A 23,173-nucleotide genomic window follows, 5' to 3' on the forward strand; every position below is an offset into this window, starting at 1 on the left:
GTTAGTGATGTCAGACCTCAGTCACCTACTGACTATTACTGTAAATATATTGTTTTTCTTTGACTTGTTTCCGTTTTTGTTTCCAACACTAATCGTCTTTTATATTTGTTGAAACTATTTCTAAAAATATTATTGTATCTTTTATTATGAAAATAAAACAAATCATATGAACACCTCGTTGAGTAATGTCTTCTATAATTAAGAGTAATTATTGTTTTTGGTTGACAAACACAAGACTAAGTCAAATCATAAATATTTGGAATATTTCTGCTTATAATATGCGTTATATGGTCTTTATTTTATTAGACATGTACAAATAAATGTACATTTTTGTATTCTTTTTAGCGTTTCTATTTATTCTCCACTTTTCCAATCTTGAAAAATATAAATGAATTCATAACAGCTGAAATATTTTATATTAAAATTAATTTTATGATATGAAAGTACAAACTGAAAAGAGAATCACGTTTTTATTTTTTCTTCTGACGACCGCTCAGGTCCACTTTCGGACCCTTTGGAGGCACTGCAAATTTTTTTACTATTCAGCATAGAGTACTTCAAACAGCTGCAACACGAAGAAGCTTACTGTGCTGCCCTGGTACTGTTAAAGTACTGTTACCACAGACACTGCAGTGTAACAGTACTGTTACAGACACTGCAAGTGTTTTTACTTCAAACAAAACAAACAAGATTTTCTGTACAAACATTATTTTTTTTAATTAAAACTGTAAACTTCCAAATAAGGTGGGCAGCGTCGCTGGTTTGGGGTGGGGCTTGTAGCCAATTCGCTCGTTGATCAGCTCCGCCCTCACTGTTGCAGTGGAAGAGGACCCTGAGGCAGAGGCTCCGCCTCCAATAATGTCCACGCTGATGACAGAGGCCCCGCCCACGCCACCTCCTGACTCCGCCTCCTCTCGCTGACGCTTCCTGGCCTAAGACAAAATAAGTTTTCACTTCAGCTGATTTATCCAATATCGTCTCGATCAATTAAGTTTCAGTCAATGTTCGCGAAAAGCTAACAGTTTATGTTGTTTACTTCCTGTTTACGCCACTGTGTGACAAGGTATTGATTAATAAGAATAGTATCGATTGCCATTAGGAATAAATTAGTGATGGAAACCTCAAGCTCCTTCTTGACGCTCTCGAACTCCTCTGTGTCGTCGATCTTCAGCTCCAGACGAGTCGGTTTCCTCCTCAACATCTTCTGATTCTTCTGTTCAGATCAGACCTGGACGAACAACAACAACATCAACAACATCAACTCTCAATGATCGATCGATGACGTCAGTCATTTCACAATAAAAGAGGAAGTATTTGCCTTGAATAGAGCGGTTTCCTGTTTTCAGACATTTCACGGCCTGAACAATGACCGGAGGAAACACCAGGCGGATGAATGACTGTTTAATATCCAGCATGTTTATATCGTGTTTAAAACTGTGGAGCAGGCGGGAGCACAGGAACAAAAGATGGTACTGCCCCGACCAGGAGGGAATGATTCCCGTCTGGATCAATAGTCTGTGAAGGAGCTGAACACTTCCACACTCACTTTTTTTTTTTTTTATGGTGTGTGTTTTTTTTGTTGTGTACATCATGTGACCAAACATGATTACATGCTGCTGCCGGCACGTTTTGCCGCGCGCGTCAGCTGACGTCGCTACTGCTCTTTTACTGCCGCGTTAAACAAAACGACAACACACACAAAAAACAAAAAAAAACAAAAACAGCCGCAATTACGCCGTTTTTGTTTACGTTTCACTTTGAACAATAAAACGAAGCTAAGCTAAGCTAACCAGCTAACCGTCTGCCCGCCGATGTGAAAGCGAACATTAAACCGGAAAGCAAACAAACATTCCTCACGGAGGTCTAAACCGTCATAACAAACAGGTGTGGAGTTACCTGACGGGTGAGTTGTTACGCTGTTTTCGTGGGTTTTCCCTCCTCTTATGTGTGTGTTTGCTGTGCAGCGAGGGGGGGGGGTCTCTTCCTCCTCCGCTTCTGTCTCGTGTTCTTCTCCAGTCTACCGGTGCATCAGCGCCCCCTGCTGTTCCGGAGTGAAGCTGACAACAGATGGACGATCTAATAAAATAAATAAATAAATTAAAAAAAAAACAACTGCTCTTTCTCCTGCATAATGTTTTTCCGTCCTCATCAGAATTTTTTTTTTTTTTTTTTTAATCCATCGCTTCCATCTGTCTACCTGCCCTGTAGATTTTGATGTTTCTAAAAGAGCAACTTCCAACAAATAACATCGGAAAAAGAACCTTCGACCCGGAAGCTGAAAGCATATTGACATCCGGGTCGCGAACCTCAGGGAGACGCCGCCGCTTCGTTTGCCGAAACCGGTGAGTTTCTTTAAAAAAAAAATAAAGAACAGTGCAAACAATCGTTCACCGCCGTTAGTCAACACCAGTGTGTATCTGCCCGGTGAAGATAACGTCTGTGTGACGTCTGTGTGACGCACGTTCACGCTGCTTAAGTCGCTGCTTGGTTGCTAATGCTAACACTAGCCGAGTGTGTTTCTCCTGTGTACCAGACTCCGTTGACTAATCGTCTAATTTAAGCCTGATCGGCTCCCTAAAGTTTCCCCTGCTTTTATCATGGTGAACTTAAAACGCCAAAATCAATCAATCAATCAATCAATCAATCAATCAGAATCTTGGTCTGAGAGGTTCCACTGACGTGTTGTCGGTTCAACTCACATGTTGTTTCTCAGGTTTGTATTTAAAGTTAATCTTTATATTCACAGAGAAAATAACCTTTTCTAACTACTGCTGTTGTTTATGGAGCTCCGCTGCACTTCCTGTTATATTTCCTGCTGCCGTCAGTCAACTCATTACATATTGACCATTGTGTATTGATTATTAAATATGTGTTTGTGACTGGTTATTTAAGAGGTTTATATGTTTATAGAAAATAGTTACAGCTTTATGAATAATAAATCAAGAGATTCATGAATAGTTAGACACAAGGTTTATAAAAAGTTAGTTACGAGGTTTGTGAATAGTTAATTAAGAGGTTTGTGAATAGTTAGTTAAGAGGTTTGTGAATAGTTAGTTACGAGGTTTGCGAATAGTTAGTTACGAGGTTTGCGAATAGTTAGTTAAGAGGTTTGTGAATAGTTAGTTAAGAGGTTTGTGAATAGTTAGTTACGAGGTTTGTGAATAGTTAAGAGGTTTGTGAATAGTTAGTTAAGAGGTTTGCGAATAGTTAGTTAAGAGGTTTGTGAATAGTTAGTTAAGAGGTTTGTGAATAGTTAGTTACGAGGTTTGTGAATAGTTAAGAGGTTTGTGAATAGTTAGTTAAGAGGTTTGCGAATAGTTAGTTAAGAGGTTTGTGAATAGTTAGTTAAGAGGTTTGTGAATAGTTAGTTACGAGGTTTGAAGGTTCCGCTGCTAGTTTTCCTCCTGGTTGTGTCTGTGCCGTCGACAGCGGGCCTCATCACATGTTCATGTTGTTGTCATCACGGTTTCTGTCTTCTTCTCTTCATGCTGTTTTTTTTTTTTTTTTTCAGCAGAAGAAGTGAATCAGAATGTCTGACGAAGAGGACACGGCTCGGGCCGTGAAGAGGAGTCGCGTTTACTATGGAAGCCTGGAGGAGAAAGAGCGCGAGCGTCTGAGCTCAGAGGCGGGGAAAGGAAATGATGGGGTGAAGGCGGGTATAAAGGCGGGAAACATCAACATCTCGTCAGGTGGGTCACATGTTCTTCCAGCTGTTAGTCATGTGACATCTGCAGCTCTGCAGAGAATAAGACTCCGTTTCCCATGATGCCCTGCAGGGGAGACTCTGGAGATGGAGGAGCGGGTCAGCGAGCGGCAGCAGGATGCGCTCGCTGAGTTCGAGCGGCGCCGCCGAGCGCGACAGATCACCGTCTCCACCGACGACGCCGAGGTGAAGGCCGGCCTCCGAGCACTCGGCGAGCCAATCATATTGTTCGGAGAGGGACCAGCTGACCGCCGGGAGAGGTGGGGGAAAAAAATATTCCGGTTTCGAGCAGCGTGATGAAACCGTCCTGATAGTGAACAATTAAAATGATAAAGGTTTTATGAAGCAGATGTTTCTCGTATCATAGCAACTAAACAAGTGTGTTTGTTCAGACTGCGCGGGGTTCTGTCGGTGGTCGGACCCGACGCTCTGAAGAAGTCCAGAAAGGACGAGGAGAGGGCCAAGAGGTCCCAGGATGAGGTCAGAGACGCACAGTCATACACAATAATACACCCTATAATACACACAGAAATACACAATCATACACAATAGTACACACAATTAAAGGGAATCATCTTCATGTCAAATATCCAACAAAACCCTTTTCTGTCTGACCAATCACAGTGCCAGCAGACGTGGTACCACGAAGGCTCCGCCTTCCTGAAGGACGCCCGGCTCTGGTTGGCCAAATACTCTCTGCCCCGGTGAGTTATCATCACACTGTCCAATCAGAGAGGACGAGCTCTCTGACGTCGTCCTTCCTGCCGGTGTCACGCTGAACTCGATCCCCCTTCAGATTCCGTTTCCTCCCCTGACATTGTTCCCCTCGCTCCTCACGACTCAACAGAACCAAGCTGACCAACGCTGCCGTCACAGAATCTGATGGGGGGGACAGATTTCAGTGTAACACTGGCTGAGGACAGACTGTACTGCCTCCTGATGTTTAACCTGGTTTTTACAACATGAATCTCATTGGCTGGAACTCACAAGCTCCTACTGTGATTGGTCCATCAGGGCACTGAAGCGCCTGGAGGCTGCACGCGCTCAGAAGGATGTTGCCGAGGCAACTAGGACGATGCGCCAGCAAGAGCTACACAAGAGTCTGAGGGTGAGACAACATTTTTCATTCGATCTTCTTGGACATGAACGTCGACACGACACAACTGATGAACAGACGACCTTCTTCTTCTTCTTCTTCTTCTTCCTCTTCCTCTTCCTCCACAGAATCTCAACAACTTCTGCAGTCAGATCGGTGATGATCGACCAATCAGCTTCTGCCACTTTAGCCCGGACTCCAAAATGCTGGCCACCGGCTCCTGGTAAAAAGCCCCGCCCACTATTATCGCACACAAACGACCACCGGAACAGCGAGCACCGTCAACAAACCCAGAGTTAGCGTTAGCACAACGGTTGAGCTTACCGCCAGCTAAGCCCGTTTTAGCCCGTGTAACTACACACGCTCGTGTTAATGTGACACTAATGCTAACATGCTAACACCCCTCAGGAGTGGTCTGTGTAAGCTGTGGTCCGTCCCTGACTGCAACCTGATTCGTACACTCAGAGGTGGGTGGAGCTTCTTAATTTGCTGATGTTTCAGTTCATACAGTTTAACCTATAATAAATAAATAACACACACACACACACACAAGGAACCAATGCTGTCAATTTGGGGCGGGGCTTTTTGTATCAGCAGGTGGAGATAGAGGTGGGGCCTGTTTGACATTCATAGTTGATCAGGGACTAAATGAGGTCAGAGGTGTCGGGTTACATCTGAACCACTTTGGGGCTCTGTGATATTTTTTCCTGGAGAAACTTGTCGATCTGTAACAAAAAAACCTCGAGATTTTAGACGTCAATAACAGGAAGTTGATCAATAATTAACAAATTTATTTATTTTAAATTTTTACCAAACATGTTAATTGTTGAAAAAGATTTAAAGGGTTTAAAGAACCATTCCACCCAAAATTAAAGAACCAGGTCAGACAGACATCTGAAAGGCCTTTTAATGTCGTTTTAATGTGAACACTTCCTTTGTAACCGAGACTCCGCCCTCTGTTTGCCCCCTGCTCTCTGATTGGCCGAAGGACACGACACCAACGTGGGTTCGGTGGTCTTCCGCCCGCAGGTCGGAGTCTCACTTGACCAATCAGATGTCAGCTTGGCCTCGTGTGCTGCTGACGGATCTGTAAAACTGTGGAACCTCGAGAGGTGAGTCGTCAACACGGTAAAAGTTCTAACAACAGAACCTTAGAACATCACAGAGGAACCCAACAGATCAGACAGCAAAAACTCCAGAGAAGGAGGGAGAGGAAGAACTGAATAATAATAATAATAATCTGTCTGTCTGCCTGGTTGCCATAGTGACGAGCCGGTGGCTGACATCGAGGGTCACAGTGATCGAGTGTCTCGGGTGTCCTGGCATCCCTCTGGAAGGTTCCTGGGAACGACCTGGTAAACTGGAGTCAGACCACAGAGTGTACTTTTAACTCAAGAGTACTCCCGAGTACTGTGTGTACTAACGTGTGTGTATCTGTGCAGTTATGATAACTCGTGGCGTCTGTGGGATCTGGAGGTTCAGGAGGAGATCCTCCATCAGGAGGGTCACAGTAAAGGAGTCCACGACCTGGCCTTTCACCCCGACGGCTCCCTGGTTGCTACCGGGTAAGTACTGATACTGCACTCTGTACTGTGCTCTATGTAAGATGTCTGATTGGAGTACTTGTCAGGAGTAATAGTACTAAGGAGTATGTAAAAGAGTATAAACCCCCGTATCTTTGGACCAATCATCTCTCTCTGTGTCTCTGTCTTGGCTCTCGTCCAATCAGAGGACTGGATGCATTCGGCCGAGTGTGGGACCTGCGGACGGGACGCTGCGTCGTCTTCCTGGAGGGACACCTGAAAGAAATCTACACCCTGCACTTCTCCCCCAACGGGTCAGCCAATCAGAGACGAGCATGCCTCGCACACAGCCAATCATAGGAGAGCAAGCTTAGCACAACAGCCAATGAGAGATGAGCAGGAAGAAGATTCAACGCAAGGCTGTGATATGAGTGTGTTTATGTTTCCGTCTTCTCTCAGGTATCACCTGGCGACAGGGAGTGGTGACAACACCTGCAAGGTATGGGAGATGAGAAACAGGAAGTGCCTGTATACAGTCCCCGCCCACCAAAACCTGGTGTCTGCTGTCCGTTTTCAACGTAAGAAAACTTGATCAAATGTTTTTTTAAGAGTTTCTTTTGTATGTATCTGACCTCACTTCCTCTGTGTCTCTGACATCACTTCCGGTGTGTGCAGCCACAGAAGGTCAATTCCTGTTGACTGGCGCATATGACAACACAGCAAAGGTTTGGAGTCACCCGGGGTGGACGCCACTAAAGACGCTCGCTGGACACGAGGGGAAGGTGCGCTCTGATTGGTCCATTTGGGCGCTGCTGCCGATTGGTGGAGAGACTTCACTGTTAACGCATCTCACCTGTTTTTCTTTGCAGGTGATGGGCGTCGACGTGTCACCTGACGGGAAGCTGATTGCCACCTGCTCTTATGACCGAACCTTCAAACTGTGGCTGTCAGAGTGATGTCGCCAGTGATGGCATAATAGAAATAACATTTTTTTGTAACTGCAAGAATTTTTTTGTAAAATAAAAGTTTGACATTTTGAATAAATATTTTGTCTGTCGCAGTTTTCAATGTTGACAGTCTGTCGCGTTGCTCTCCGTCCACCAGGGGGCAGCTGATGTCCTCTACTTCATAAACTGGGTTTTCGAGTCCTGAGCGAGTCACTTTCTGATCGGCAAACAATGTTTTTTAAAACTGTTCCATAAATAATAATGATTTATACAAGAAACAGTCCAGTAATAAAAAGAAAACTACTTCTACTTCTACTGACTACTACTGTTTTACTAATTATTAGCTCCACATCAACAATGGGCGTCAAAACCTCCCTCTCCATAAATAATAATCCTCTGGATCGGATGGAGGAGGAGGAGGAGGAGGAGACGCTCAAGTGTTTTCTCACAACAGGTATCTGACCGCAGCGGAGACTTCTGGAAGATGTAATAACAATTTACAGAAGAAGAAGAAAACAAGAAGACAACAAGAAGACAAGTAGACGGTGAAGAAAAAAACAAGAAAAAGAGGAAGAAGAAAATAATGGTAAGAAAAACAAAAGACGAAGAAGAAGAAAAGTGGTTGGAATGGATCCTCTGTGGGTTAGTTTCACTTTAAACAGCTGTTTAATAAACAGATTTTAGAAGGAAAACAACAGAAATTTTATGATAAAATTCTGTTTTGTAGACTTCCGGCCTCTTAAACCTTTTCCACAAATTGTCCAATGACAGCTGGTTTCTAAATGGGTTTCTAATGACTTTTGGTTTCAGGACTGGAACCTGACCTGGTACACCTCCAGACCGGACTTCACCCAGTGCTTCCCGAAGACTGTTCTGGCGTGGTTCCCCTGCGTTTATCTGTGGACCTGTTCTCCTCTCTACCTGGTTCACCTGCAGCTCCGCCCCCAAAGAGGCCTCATCCCGCTGTCCAAACTGCTGCAGCAAGACGGTAAGAAAACGTAATCCTGAATCTGATCTAGGATCAGAAGTGTTTTATTAGGACTTTTATGCCTTTGGGTCATGATTTGTCTCACTGGGTCTCTGTGGTCTCTGGTCCAACCGGGTCTCTGTGGTCTCTGGTCTAACTGGATCTCTGTGGTCTCTGGTCCAACTGGGTCTCTGCGGTCCCTGTTGCAGCTCCTGGGCCTCAGTCTGGCTTCCTTTGGTCTTCTGGAGATGTTTTACTTCCTGGTGAAGAACGAGGAGATCCAGAAGCACCTTGTGATCCTGCTGGGTCCGCTGATCCGGAGCCTCACTTTGGTACGGCATGGTCCTTCATAAAGGTACTGGTTCCCGTGGCAACGGGTCAGATCCTGCAAACAAAAAACCTCACAGACATGAGAAAAAAATAAAAGGTTGATCAATCAATCAATCAATCAATTAATCAATCAATCAATCAATCAGTCAGTCAGACAGTCAGTCCGTCCCACCACACACTGTTATTGGCTGTTTAATCCACTCTTCCTCTCCTCCTCCTCTTCCTCAGTTCCTGGCTGTAGTTATAATCCAGGTGGAGAGGATGAAGGGCACTCGTTCATCCCTCCTCCTCTTCCTCTTCTGGGCTCTCCTGGTTCTCTGCTCCACTGCTCCTCTGAAGGTCAACATTGAGCAGATTATTGATCAGGTATCAGTGATTGATTATCTATAATTTATACTCTCACAAAAGAGACATCTTTAGCTTGCCGGTGGAGCGTCAGGGGGAGGAGGTGGAGCGTACATCGTGACGTCTCCCAGAGAGGATGTCTCGAAGGGAGGACGTCACCATGAGAGGACGTTTTGGTGTAACATTTGGGACGCGGTCACTCGTCCAGCTGCAGTATTTCACAGCTGTCCGCAGTCAAACGTCTCTGTGGCAGCGTCGCGGGTCGCCATGTTCTGTCCTCTGAATGTGTGAACGTTCAGTGTGAGGACGTCATGTGAGTGTGAGGACGTCATGTGACTTCTTCACATGTAGCCGATAATCACAAGCCAGTTTTGCTGGAAGCGACAGATGAGTATTTTTTCTGAGGATGACACGACGATCGATCACAGTCATCGATGAATGCTTTGAGTTTTTCTTTATATTACTGTTTTCAAACGTCAAGCTTGTTTTACTGTTGATCTTTGTTTGCTGAGTGAACCTGAACCTGACCTCTGACCTCTCTGCTGTTCCAGGGTTGTTCATTAGACGCTCTTCGTTTTGTGTCGTTCTTCCTCTGTTTTTCCCTCCAATTCATCGAACTGGTCCTCAGCTGCTTCTCTGACAGCCGACCTCTATCTGATAAACACACCTACACACAGGTAACTCAGTTTTTTCTTCTGGTTCAGCAGGTATGAACATCCCGACACCAAACAGCACCAAAAGCAGAAATATTCAAATTAAAGGTGGACATTAAAAGTTGTTAGCTTAGCATGTAGCGCAGTCTTAAAGAGCCCTCTACCTGTGAGTTTCCTGTTTTATTTTGAAACTCACACGTATCTTGTCATTTCTGTGACTTCACTTCCTGCCGTAGTGTTTTTTTTTATCATTCCTGTGATTATCCGCCCTGATCAGTTTCACCTGTCTGGAGTGTATTCAGCGTGTGTTGCTGTTTGTCTGAAAGGTTCACCATTAAACATCTGAACCAGTCAACTTATTCCATCTGGTAAATTTCCTTCTCAGTCCACATATTATTATATAATTATTATATAATTATTATATGTGGGGGTGGGGGGGTCAGGTTTTAACCACTTAGTTGTGATGCATCTAGTTGCTGCTGTTATTAATATTTATAGAGGATATTTTTTTTTAGCTCTTCCATCAAAGCCCACTGGTGTTAGACCCGATTGTGCCATCCTTGGATCATTTGTAAGGTTTTGATGAAATACTCTTTCAAGTGCCTCAAAAGCCTTCTCCCTGAATGTTCTTAGTTTGGGGCGTGTCCCAAATATGTTGTGGTTTCGTATGAGAGACTCTTTAAGAACAAAAGTGACCGCAGGGTTCCTCCCGGTGGTGCAGAAGTGTTAAAACAACCTCAACATGTCACCTTTCAGGTTGCAGCATGCGGTTCAGATGCAGGTCATATGGACTGATTGTTGCAGACAAACTACTGAATCCCTGTGAAGTGAAAGTGGAGCTGTGATGTGTTTGTCCGCAGCCTCGGTCAGCGGCAGCTGCTCTGTTTGGCCCGAGCTCTGCTGAGGAAGACCCGCATCCTGGTTTTAGACGAAGCCACGGCAGCTGTAGATCTGAACACGGACCAGCTGATCCGGTCCACCGTTCGTACCCAGTTTGATGACTGTACAGTCCTGACCATCGCTCACCGCCTCAACACCATCCTGGACTACAGCAGGTACCAGCTGACGTCTCTTTCTGCTCCTTTTTTCATGTCTTTTATTTCATTTTTTTTAATCTCCTGCTCAGACATAAAATATAAGAAACTTTTTCCTTAATTTTGAGACGTGGAAAGAGTTTAGACTTTCAGTGACGATGTAGTTTTATAGTCTAACAACAAGGTGCACGTCGCACAATGTAATTAAACACGATGTAGAACCAAATGTTCTAATGTACAAATGTTTAATATGAATTATTCACAGCTGCTTTTAGAAAGCTTCTCTTCAGTGGTAGTGAAGGCAGAAACGTGTGTAGAGTCAGACAGATAACTCGGCCATTAATTATTTAGATGTAAAGTTTCTACAGTCAGAGTTTTTGGCCCTTGTATTTGTTTTTGGGATGTTGGAGACGAATATTTGTGTTTGTAAAAACCTAGTTGTCTTGTTTGTCTTGTTCGCATCTGATTAGTTTGTTCCTGTGTCTCTGTTTCGGTCTCCTGGTCCCTGACTCCTGCGTCTCTTGTCTCTGTGTCCTCAGGGTTATTGTGATGGACCGAGGCTCCATCGTGGAGATGGACTCCCCCCTCTCAGCTCCTCCACCTGCAGGGTCACTTTGACCAGATGGGTCTCGAGGCTGGTTTGGTCTGAAATAATACTGGTGAGATGTACCGATCCTGATTGTATCAGCTTGTTGTGTATTTTACTGAGACAATAAAACGGACTGTAAGTTTGTGGAAATCTGCTTTGGTTGGGACTGTGTGATGTAAAACCAACCTCGCTGTGATCAGGATCTCTCTTCAGGACACAGATGTTTGAAATTGGATGTTTAAATTAGTATTTCAGGACTTGTTTTGAAGCTTGAGCGTAGGTTTGCATACGGACGGCAGGGCAGGGACATGTCCCGACCAATATTTTGGGAGGACATAATTGTCCCCACCAATATTTGAACAAGGTTGTTCAAATATTATCTATACCCTTCATTCAGGTGACCAAGGTTTGGACATTGGTATTTTTTCCAAAGAGGTTTTAAAAAAAAAAAGTTGTAAAATATTTGAGTGAAATAACTTAAGATATTGTTCATGGCCCAGATAGCTGACTCCTGCATACAGTCCGTGATGTGATTTACCGTTGTCTCCCTACCAATGTTGTGTCTAAACCTATGCTCTTATTTTGAAGGTTCGCTAATATTCGGGACAGGTATCTTCAGTGTAACCAGGCGTTGTAGTATCGCTGTCTTAATGACGGGAAAGACAGAAGTGTAAGCTTTTTGAACGAAGCTTTAATTTACTAAACAATGTATAAAAGTCCGCTTCACTGACGGTCAGTCATGTCGGAGATCTTTTTTCAACTTTATGGGGGGAAATAGAAACTACTGTGATTTCGGTGTAATCCGGTATAATTCAATGAAGATATCCTTTAATGCATTAATTAATGCTTTTTAAATTCAACTAGTATGTTCGAATGTTAAATAAAAGCACATAAATACATTTGATTTTTGGTTAGCGTTATTGAATACAGCTGTTAGGATGTTGCGTTAGGGTTAGAATAAATATAAGTAACTCATGAACTGCAAGTGTAAGAGTCACCAAATTTGCTGTGCATTGTCACCTGGTCCCAGAGATCATGTGTGCCAAGTTTGGTGCAGATCGGTGAAAGTTTGAAAACATGTTATTGGCAAATCATAAGCATATGATTTCTATTATTGTGATAGAAAAAAAAGAGATCCGATGCTTAATGGATGTGCGTGTCCGTGAGCACTTCTTATAAGTCCGCTTCCTCTCCAGCAGATGGCAGCGTTTACTCGCGGGGAAACCCTCTTTGGACTGGGTGGTATACTGTAGCTTCACACAGCTGCTGAAAAAAACATTTGTTATTCAGGTTATCTGGAGGTCTTAAAGTATTGAAAAGCTCTGACTTCAGTTTCCACAAGTCATTAAAACGTCTTTAATTTACTGTCAGCTACAGTAGCCAGGAAACTTGTTGACAGTTGACTTGTTGAGCTCGTTTCAATTTTATAAAAAAATGTTGCCCTATCAGCGTCCAAGTTATGTAAATTCTTTGGCCATAGTAGATTCAATTAATGTTCTTAATAAAGATGTGTTATTGCCTGTACTGGCTTTCTGTCCTTTTTCTAACTAATACAGACGGATAAAGTGAATAAAACCTGTGGTGCAGGAGGTTTTAAAGGGCAGCAGGGTCTCTAAAGTTTACTTTAAAACCACTGTTATCTTTTCTCTTTTGCAACTGAAGCCCTTTGGAGCCTTTTTCTTTTTTTCTTTTTTTGCAAGCTATTCAAGGTTCGCAAAATCGATGTCTTTACTCCAGATGTCATCGAATCCGTCGTTTGAGTAAACCTGTGGAGTGAATCTCGATCACATATAACGTGGGCAAGTGGACTTCGGTTGTGTGAAGACTCGTTGAACTCGCAAGTGCCTTTCACGAGACATCATTTGGTTAAATCTGACTGATCCCCGTGTCCTTCTTCCTGTTGCTAACGAGAGGTCATTTCAGTCTTTCAACATGGGGCAGGTGACCGAGTGATCGGACCCTACCTCGCCATCCACAGCGTTCCCTCTGGCGCTGTTTGTTTTGAAGCCCGCTGTAATGGGTACATTTCGGCCCCTTCGGCCAGAGACAAGACTGAACATGTGTTCTAGTCGTAATCGAATCAGTGGTTTCTGAGTATTCGTGCCGGTTTGTTGGGGTTCATGCGTTCAGAGGTTTTAAGATGCTGGAACGTTATGCTTGAATATGAGAGCGAGGAATGCGTAAAGAGGAATGACGAGACACTAGATGTCGGCTGGCACAGAGCTGGGAGTTTTCCACATTTAAGTTCAAGATTTAGAAATACCTTCTGACCTGGATTTCTGCTAATGCTCACAGCTCTGATCTAATTTCATCCTGAGATGGTGCTAAATAAGGGCCTCCATGAGTCAAGTGTCCTTGTAATGTAGCTCCAGAGAGTAACAGGAATATGCAAATATAAATCTTTCCCTGCACTGTTTAGGTACTTGGCTTTTGTGTTTGTTCAAAGCAGGCCAATATTTCCCATGACCCCTGCTTCCTCCTGTCAGGAGGACGAATAGCAGCCATGATAAGACAAGATATTTATTCTGAGGGGTAATTTGTTAAAATAGATGGTGTCTGTTTCCATTTATTGCCAAAATCGGACAGAATTTAAAACCCCAGAAACCCAACCAAAGACAGCGGTAGACTTTCTAATGTTAATAGAAATACTGGTGGTTCAAGGGGTCCAAACCAGAACCTCAACAACTGTTGGTTGGATTGTTTTGAAATTCATGGTCCAAGGAGGATGAATCGCATTGATCCCATGATAATCCCTTCACTGTTCCTATAGATTATTTTAATGACGGGATTATTTGCTTAAATGGGCTGCGAGAAAACTAATAAGAAGGAGTGACTTTAAAAAATGTTTTGACTTCGTATTTCATGAAAGAAGTTGAATGGGAGTCTATTGGAGCCGACCTCTAGTAGCACTTGGTGGCACTTTAAGGCATTTCTGCATTGGTCTCATTTTTGAGACACGGAAGCTACGTCCACTTTTATATACAGTAAACTGGTGCCAGGACCCGTTACATATGTAGATATGAAAGGTTTATTCCAAAGTAACGGAAACACAACAAATCCTTCGTAAATCCTACATACTGAACTTTTAAAGTAATCCATGCTGGTGTTAACATTAACTGTTAACATGTCTGTATAGACTCACAATGAATTAATCTGCACTACAAAGTACAAAAGATGTTGTAACTGTGTGGTGAGACACTTCCTACAGGGTAATGCACACATCCCCCGTACAGCTGCAGTTCAACGGGGACCTGCCTCAGTACATGCGAACCAAAATTAGCCAACAGTTCCAAGAACCGTCATGGAGTTGCTGCACATTGTGATACACTCAGTATTTGAACAGTGTTATATCACTGTTTACTCAAAGAGCTGCCTCACAGTTACTCAGCCAACTCTCCTGCTGACGCGATGACCTAAAGACAAGCCTGCTCTCTGTTCACTTAAATAAAATCAGCACGTTATTAGGTTCTGTTTCATGTGATGTTGTGACTGTATGATTGGTTTCTGTTTTTATTTTCGAAAATTGTAAAATATCTTTTGAAAGCAACATGATGGCAGGGCTTCGACTTCTCGAGGTCAAATAGGAGCCAGAGTGAAATTGTGTATGTGCCAGTTGAGCAAAGGTTACCTAGGAAAAACCTGTTTGCATTAGACACGCCATGCAGCCTCGCTGAAACACGCCGGACTGCCATTAATCATGTTTTTCAAGGAAACTTTTTCCTGAGAGTCTGTGCTATATTTGAATTGGCTCCGGTGTCGGTGCAGAGTCCCTGGTGCTGCGCAAACGTGTACCTAAATCATCTGCCACGGCCCTGTCATTGCGCTCCACACGACTTTCCACTCCTCCGCTGGACATGTGTAATTGAAAAATAGGTAATTTCATGCACCGCGTGATTGTTCTATATGCTGGGTGAACTCGTCATGCGTGTGCTATAACATGAGGATGGCAGAAGCCTGTAGAAATCATTTAAAAAGTAATTTTTAATTTTTTTATTTTTTTTTAAGCTATTTTGGGGTTTTTCATTTTGATTCCTTTTGAAATATGAAAGCAGCTGAACATGTTGGTACCTTCAAGTAAATCTTGGAGCAAAGAGACATCTCGTGCTGCACCTTGGGGTCTGCTCAAAACAAACTTTAAACAGCAGACAATGCACACGGTCCTACGCGCCACAGTAAACATTATTGGACATTGATTAATGCTGCATATTCTATAGTGTGCTGCGTTCAAGCAAAAAGCATAATACAGCAGCACTGCAAAGGAAAAGAACCTAGACAAAAACAACTATCACGACGTTGTTGATGTGCTAGCTGGTTACCAGTGTAAATAAAACCTCTTTATGAAATGTGAGATTATAAGTGATTTTTGACTATTTTGTAATAATAACCGTTACTACATACCTCAGGTTAGTAGAGGCCACTTATTCTAACACAAGCTGATCTACAGTAAAAATAATCATTGGCTGACATCTGTGGGCTCAACAATGGACGTGTCAACGAAATTAGAGCAGAGAAACTGAGAAGGGGTCAAATGTGTTGCGTCTGTCTCAGAGTCAGTGACCTTACGTGTACACACCATCGCTTATGACCATTCAGCGTGGTGAGTGAGCTCCTGTAATGGATCCCCATTTCATAGATTGACAACAGAGCTCGTTTAGTTAATCACTGAGGATTTGATCAAATTTATACATTTGATGCCGCTGTCCATTTTAAAAAAAGCGGAGCAATTGCATGAAAGCCCCGAGGCCAGATGTCTGACCTTTGACTGAAAGCAAAGAAAGCTGCGCTGACGGCCACATCGGCCTGAATCATACGAGCGGAGGTTTGCAGTAATGCCGTAGTTTTCAATCTCTTTCTGTTCCGTGTTCAGTCGCTTCCCGTCCTCTTCCCAAAATGAAGCGATCTTCTAATCCTTACATTAACGAGCTCGTGTCCGGTCCCTCTTTTGCTTTACATTGAGAGCATTAGAGGGAAATCACATTTCATTAGGTCACTGCAGATATATGTCGAGTTGGACCTGAGCCTAAGAGGATTGCAGCAGTGTTTAGAGCACGCATGTTGAACCTCACATGTGATGGGCTCAAGCTGCCTCGTTGCAGTCCCACATACCACAGCGCCAACTTCTTTACCTCATCAAGTTGCCATCTGGACTTTGAGGCATTTTGGGTTGAAAGCTCCTTAGAACAAATCCCAACAAAGTCCCTCAATATCATCAGTGTATATGTAATGTATGTGCACTGAATATAAATAGTAGTGGTAATCCTGGTTGAAAAGCGTTTGCCAAAGGACATGCTGTATATTGCTTGTGATGGCATCCAATCTTTTCTCTCTACCGAAAAAATGTATAGACTTTGTATTTTACAACAGAAGTTATTCAACTTCTAGTAGCCATAGCCTTTTTGGAGCCAACCCCGAGGGCCGTCGGTGGTATTGCATGCTATGGCACTTGCGCTTTGGCCTTACTTTTCAGACTCTGATGGAGTGTCCGCTTTTACATACAGTCTACAGAGTAGATAGGTCTGCCTAATCAAGACTAGTGCAAAGGTAACAAAACCTGCCCTACTAACCCATCTAAAGCTTGCTAATATAACAGTAAATCTAAATGCAAAAAAACAACCATTTGTGGTTCAGTCAGTGGTCAGGCCGATACATTTTCTAGCACATTGGGTCTATCTTCTTCATCCTTCTTTGTTTGTGTGTACCGTAGATTAATTCCTGTAGGTTTGCACACAAGGATACTTATTCGGTGGTTGTTTTTGTTAAAACATTTCAAATCAGCTTTGAAAATCCCTTTATGATATCCGTTGTACCCGCTTATATTCATTCACCCTTCGCTCTCATTTGATGATGGTTTTAGCGCTGCAGCTCTGCAGTGACATAACATCCCGGCTCAGAACGGGAGCGCACAGGCTCGGTGATGGGGATTACAGCTCATTCTTCAGTGCGCTGGGTTTATTTTAGGGTCTGACTGGATAAAACAGGATTAGCATCACAATGAATCTGAAACCCACAGGTCAGCTCCTCCGTGGCCTTTGACATTTGAAATGTTAATAAATCCCCATCTGCGTCGTGATAGCTAAATATAGATTTGATCAGCTGTCATTCCAGCAGCCCAGTTTTGATAAGTGCTGGTCGTTTTTAGAGGGTCTGTGCGGTGGTGACAGCTTCTTATTTACAAGTACATTTTCTCCATTGCAAAGCTTCTCTGTGCGGCAGCTACCGATCCACATGGTATTTGTCCTGTGCTGAGTGGTGATGAACTTTATCTCAAGGAGTCTGCAGCTACACTGGAAGCTTTGTCGCTATGTGCAAAGGCCCTTTCAACCATGGCGCTTCCTGTTTTTTTGGGTATTTGAAAGCCAGTAGCCCACTTAAAGAAGTCAAAATTAATCAATAATAGGTATTTTTAAGGTGGCAAAAAGTTATGTATTTCTGTTTATTTATTAGTTTTGCCAAACCAGCAGAATAAAAATTACAGTATGGTGCAAAGCATGAATAAAAACATGGTCATAAAGATTGTGCTAATATGTTAATGTTTTGCAGGAAATGTGTAATCACCATCTTAGTTTAGCATGTTGGCTTGCTTACATTTTCTAAGTAATATCAATACAAAGTACTGCTGAAGCTGATAAGAATGTCAATACTTTTGCAGGACTTTGGTCATAAACAAGTGTTGGAGACAATTTTAGACTTGGGATCACTCACATAGTTACAATTGACCCTGAGGGGGACATGAATGTCTGAACCAAATCTCATCTAATTATTTCAATACAGAAAACGTCAGGGTAAATTCAGTACAGTTTATCATCTGGGGACCAAGAATGCCTGCACAAAACTGCTTGGCCATTCATCCAAAGTTTTAGCACATAAACAAAAGTTGCCGGACAAATTCAAATTATGACCCAATCATAGCACGAGAAGAGGAGTCAGAGGATCACCAAAGTTCTTGCGATACATCCTCTGGGAACCATGAATATTTGCACTAAATTTCTCAGCAATCCAGCCAGTATTTGTTGAGATATTCAAAAATGTTGTGTCAATCCAACATCTATTGGAAGTATTGGCACAAAATCCACGGTTCCCAGATGATGTATTAAAATGACCTCTTTCTCTCTTATACTGGATGGATGGCTAAGAAATTTTGTACCAACATTCGTGGCTCCCAACGTTCTGGTTTGGAGTAATATATCTCTTTAACTGCTGTTGAATTAAACAGACATAAAACTTTAAGTACTCCAATGTATACTTCAAGAATTGACCCACACAGATGTTCAGGGTTCCCAGATGATCTATTACATTGATCTGGTGAAGTCTTTTCTAGCTGCTGTGAGGCTGATATTTGTGGTTTAGAGTGAAATGTCTTAACAGCTGTTGGATGAATCACTATAAACTTTGACATTCCTGTTCCCCTCAAATACGCTGTAATAACGGCGAACAGTTCTCATAAATTCTTTAGTTTATATTACCTGCCAAACCGATGACATTCCCATCAGATGTGGCTGTACTTTGCGTTTATCGTTGGGAAAAGGCAGCACACTAACATGCTAAACTGCTAGGTGAAGGTCTCAGACCTTGCGTGTCTGAGACCAAATTCACAGCCAGTAATACAGTGCAGATTCCTTATCATATACACCTGTAAAAGCCTGGCTACACAGTGTAGCTTATGTGAAGTTGTTGTAAAGATTGTGTCTTGTGTTCTTTCGACTCGTATTGGACCTGAAAGTACCGAGTGTTTCACATTGTTTTATAACTTCTGCCACGTTCAGGAAAAGGAAGATAAGTGACAGTTAGGGCTTAAAGTAATTTATTCATCATAGCCTTGGGTGCAGCTTTGAAGGGGGAACAGGCTCTAACAAGAGAGGGGGAAAAAAACATACCATTTTCTTGGACCGACTTGTTAATATCTTACTGTAAAGTCAAATCTATTTTGTTTTTAAGGCAGCAGAGATTCTACCGCTTCTGCTGTTTGTACTTTGGCCTCACGGATATGCTATGAAATGAATGAATTAAGCCATAATGGATGTATCAGAATACAGCGGCACTTTTGACTTCCATCTGCACACTTTTACTAATCAGAGCTGACGTCATTGCAGCTGGGTGAACCCTGCCTTGTTAATTATTAAGAGACCCACATTGCACATTAGCAATTAGATAATCACCCCAAGCATTATCTTTGAACATGGAGATAGCATTATAGATTTACATTCCACTTGGTCTGGAACCTCTGCGGGTTTAAACACTCCCGAAAACATGGTTTATAAATATCTAAATATCCTTAACTGAGAAAGCAAAACATCTTTATGCATGATTAATGAGGAATTCAGCACTTAAAAACTATTGCAAAAATCCTGATTGGTGCACAAAAGTCACCTTTTCCATTTGGAAAAAGGAGAAAATATGTACATGCATTGGTGTCCATTAGTATTACAGGTACAGTATATGTTAGTACAGAGGTTTTCAAAGTGTGTCACTGGTCTACATGATGTCAACTACAGCAAATGTATGATGTAAATGGGACACTAAGGAACCTTTGTGTCAAAAAATATAGTATAACATGAAAAAATTAACAGCAATATATTTCATAATGCATAATTATATTTTACGTTAGGTACATTTTGGTGGATAATTATTAAAACTTCAGTTCACATAAACTTAGGGATTTGGTAGATATAAACAGGAAGTCAAATTGATTTAGCTGGATGCAGCGAATTGAGCTATGTTATTTAGCCTATACTTGTTTACATTTTGGCATATTGGCACAGAAACTGTGAGTCACACTGTATTTAAAAGGGTTTATAACTTCTACATATTCAAATTTCAATTGCCTCCAGGGGGAATTGCAGCTTCCTGTTTTTAGATGTGCCTCTCTTGTTTAAAAACCACAGTATTAGAAGTTGTCACGTAATGCATTTTATTAACACATCCTGTCAAATTTGTTTAGCTAATTACAAAAATAATTACATACATACTCCATCGGGAAACAATATCCACTTTTCTTAAGAACTGTTGCAGTGACCCTCACTGTGAGGTTTTGACCTTCCTCCTCCGGTTCAAGGGGCTGCAGTCACCTTTTATCGTCAGTTTAAATGATAGCGATCGAGACAGACGAAATGTCTCCATATCTGCCAGACACCATGTATTGCTCTGGCAAGACTTGCTTACTCAGGATAATGCTCTGGATTATTGATTAACAGTCTTGAGTATTTACAGTGTGCACACTGGTGCGGGGCAGCATCACTCATGTGAGTTGGTACTTCAATGGTCTGACTTCAGGTTGGAGGTTGAAGTTGTTTTCAGTGTGGCTCATTGGACTGTTTGTCACAGGGGTCAGATTTTCATTCAGCTGCACAGTGTTGTGACCACGTGTTTGTTACTGTTATTGACATGTTACAAGCTGGTTCGTGAGTTTTGAATGTTTGATTTTCCTCCCACTCCCAAACATTTCTTAGACCTGTAGATCTCTGCCTGCTCTTCCTTTCGTTTGAGTTTACCAGAAAAAAAATGTCCTGTGCCAGTCTGACGAGCACAGGTGGAAGTGTACAGAAAGTCTGAGAGATTTTACCTGCAAACTTGCGTATAAATCAGCTGTTTACCGAAGAAAAACACAGGCTGGATGTGATGCTTGCTTCACCAAAGTCTCCTCTGGGTTGAGCTTGTTTTATTTTATTTTATTAGTTGCCACCCCCTCTCAGTTAATTTGTCCACCACAGTTCATTCGACCCTCTCTTAAGCCTGTTGAAATAATTAGATAATCTGAGTTTAAATCAACATGCACAGATGCTAATCCTGATGGTGCAGATTGTGAATTACAAACTGCAGTGTTCAGAGATTTACAAATACAAAACACGTCATCAATTTTCAAATTTTCAGCTCAAGTGATGAAGGATGCCTCATTTAGTTATTTCCCTGTTGCGTCGTCTCCTCTTATTATCCTTATCTCCTTGTGTATTTGCGGGATGTTTGAGCTCATTTATGGAAGTGAGATTTTCAGCAGATCCATATGGAAACACATGATAATGTCCTTGTGTAATCTGTTTGTGATTGGACCACCCAGGAGGTATGTTAATGCCGGGTATGAACCGGACCTGCCATGTGTGTACCTTTTGAACAGTTGACTGTGGACAGACATCCAAAGACAAGCCTGACATTCCCAGGTTGTTCTCACTGTAATTGCCTTCAGTCGAAGCTAAAGTATTTATTTAAAGGTTAACCGGCCTCGTTCAGGAGAGGACGTTGGGTAAATCTCAGACAATGACTCATGATGAAGATAACGCTGTGAACCTGCTTCCAGGAACGTTACGGTTTTCAAGAAACAGATTTGAGCTGGTCTGTGGATTCACTCGGCCGTGATTGTATCTTATCTGAAAAGACAGTGGAGATCTCTTTGTTTTGAGGCATGAAATGTGATTGAAACATCAAGGCCAAGCGCTGGAGGATGACACGCAGATTATTTATATTTTATAGATGGAGAAAAATGAAAAAAAAAACTTCAAACGCACTCGACAGAAAGTCGAAAGTGTGGCTCACTGCTCAAATATTTGTTTTATAAAGTTGCACCACGGTGGCTGAATGAAATGAGGATCGTTTTGTGGTCTGATTTCAGCATAACATGTATGTCACTGTTCATGACAAGCTTGCAGGAGGGGGGTAAATGATAGACTTTGGTCCCTAATTACTTCCCTGAGATCTCTTTCTCAGAGTTGCTCATCCATGCCTCTGATATATCTGTTAATATTTAACAGGGTGCTGTGCAATGCCAGAGCCTCTGCTCCCTCTATCAGGGTTTTCTTAGATAAGCCATCTGAACCCGTTGCCTTATCTTTAAACCTCATCCTTTACAGCTCTGTAACCGGCGTGGCTGCATTACAGTCTGTGCACCTGACCTGAAAGAGGAAGAATTTCTCTTCATGAAGAACTGCACAAGAAAAAGTGTAGGAAGTAACAATTTTTACATTCACCATGCCTCTCAGTCTTGTGACTTTGCTTTGGCCGGCAGACACTGATAGAAATAGATAAATGTTTCACTGCAACTGCTTCAAGCAAGATTACTTGTATAAGCTGAAGTACTGGGCCATGTTCATGCTTTATAATATCTCAAACCCACCGTATCTCACCGATGCAGGAGTCCATCAACATCGCCGCCCCGTGATGTAACCCGCCAGGAGCGTGTAATAATTCCACCTGAACCAATAATGCCACTCACTACACGTATATGTATATACATACCCCCGTTTTTGAAATGTTTGTGGCGGTGAAGTAGCAACGGCGTGTTTATCGATCCAAACTGAGTCACTTTTCACCAGGAACAAGGGCAGAGCAGCTGCGTTTACTCGTGACTGTGAGCACTTTTTCATTCTTGCACAACTTGTGTTGCTTCACGTTGCTGGTGGAGAGCTGCACAGCATGCACGGCTACCTGTGAATTGTATTGTTGTTGTAGTAATATAGTTTGTGTTTGTGTTTGTATCAGATCTAATACAAATGATCAATTAAAAAACTGCAGACATACCGTGCTACAAGCAAATTTGAGTAAAAAGTAAATCGTAAAATTTGCAAAGTATCCTTGCAGCATGAGAAGTAAAAAAGAGCTCATGGAGGGATTCGACAATCAATTCTATACAATGTTTACAAACTACGGCTGGACACAAAATAGGGTAGTTTCTGAGGCCAAATACAGGCATTTTAGTACATTATAGAAGTACATTTGTACATACGTGATGTGTAACAATTCAGCTTTATAAGTACTAAGCAGTACTAAGTAATAAGCTAAATTTTTTTTTTCTAAAAACAGATTTAAATTCAGTCAAAACTACTATGAATTCAATCTACTTTAGTTGGACAATGAAGAGTATGTCTGAATATGCAAAGTATGATAAGCTTACTAAATATGATATAAAAGAAGTAGAAACAATAATTATCAATTAAATCTATGAGATTAAATCTACAGTTTTTCCCCTTACATCGTAAAAGCTTCAGTATTTTTCTGATTG

General features: G+C 42.2%; 2 protein-coding genes across 3 annotated transcripts; one reads left to right on the forward strand and one right to left on the reverse strand.

Moving 5' to 3' along the window:
- Positions 1-241: 241 nt before the first annotated feature.
- cdc26 (cell division cycle 26 homolog) lies at positions 242-2,055 on the reverse strand. Of its 2 annotated transcripts, none has more exons than XM_069167916.1 (3): positions 1,319-1,548; positions 1,121-1,228; positions 242-932 (listed from the first exon to the last, which is right to left on the reverse strand). In XM_069167916.1, the coding sequence occupies exons 2-3, from the start codon at positions 1,199-1,201 to the stop codon at positions 720-722; spliced, it is 294 nt and encodes a 97-aa protein (XP_069024017.1). In that variant the 5' UTR covers positions 1,202-1,228; positions 1,319-1,548; the 3' UTR covers positions 242-719. The 2 variants fall into 2 exon arrangements, with proteins under 2 accessions (XP_069024017.1, XP_069024009.1); XM_069167908.1 differs by lacking the exon at positions 1,319-1,548 and adding an exon at positions 1,897-2,055 and having other exon boundaries at positions 308-932.
- prpf4 (pre-mRNA splicing tri-snRNP complex factor PRPF4) lies at positions 1,812-7,536 on the forward strand. The gene is made up of 16 exons (XM_069167816.1): positions 1,812-1,903; positions 2,209-2,342; positions 3,512-3,689; positions 3,777-3,963; positions 4,096-4,183; positions 4,328-4,407; positions 4,718-4,811; positions 4,928-5,022; positions 5,208-5,266; positions 5,788-5,911; positions 6,065-6,154; positions 6,242-6,364; positions 6,529-6,636; positions 6,782-6,900; positions 6,998-7,104; positions 7,192-7,536. Exons 3-16 carry the CDS (start codon positions 3,530-3,532, stop codon positions 7,276-7,278), a joined length of 1,521 nt encoding a protein of 506 aa, XP_069023917.1. The 5' UTR covers positions 1,812-1,903; positions 2,209-2,342; positions 3,512-3,529; the 3' UTR covers positions 7,279-7,536.
- The last annotated feature ends 15,637 nt before the right edge of the window (positions 7,537-23,173 follow it).

Source organism: Embiotoca jacksoni, unplaced genomic scaffold, assembly GCF_022577435.1.
Source record: "Embiotoca jacksoni isolate LCO1_2020_lvr unplaced genomic scaffold, fEmbJac1.0.p SCAF_10, whole genome shotgun sequence".
Taxonomy (NCBI): domain Eukaryota; kingdom Metazoa; phylum Chordata; class Actinopteri; family Embiotocidae; genus Embiotoca; species Embiotoca jacksoni.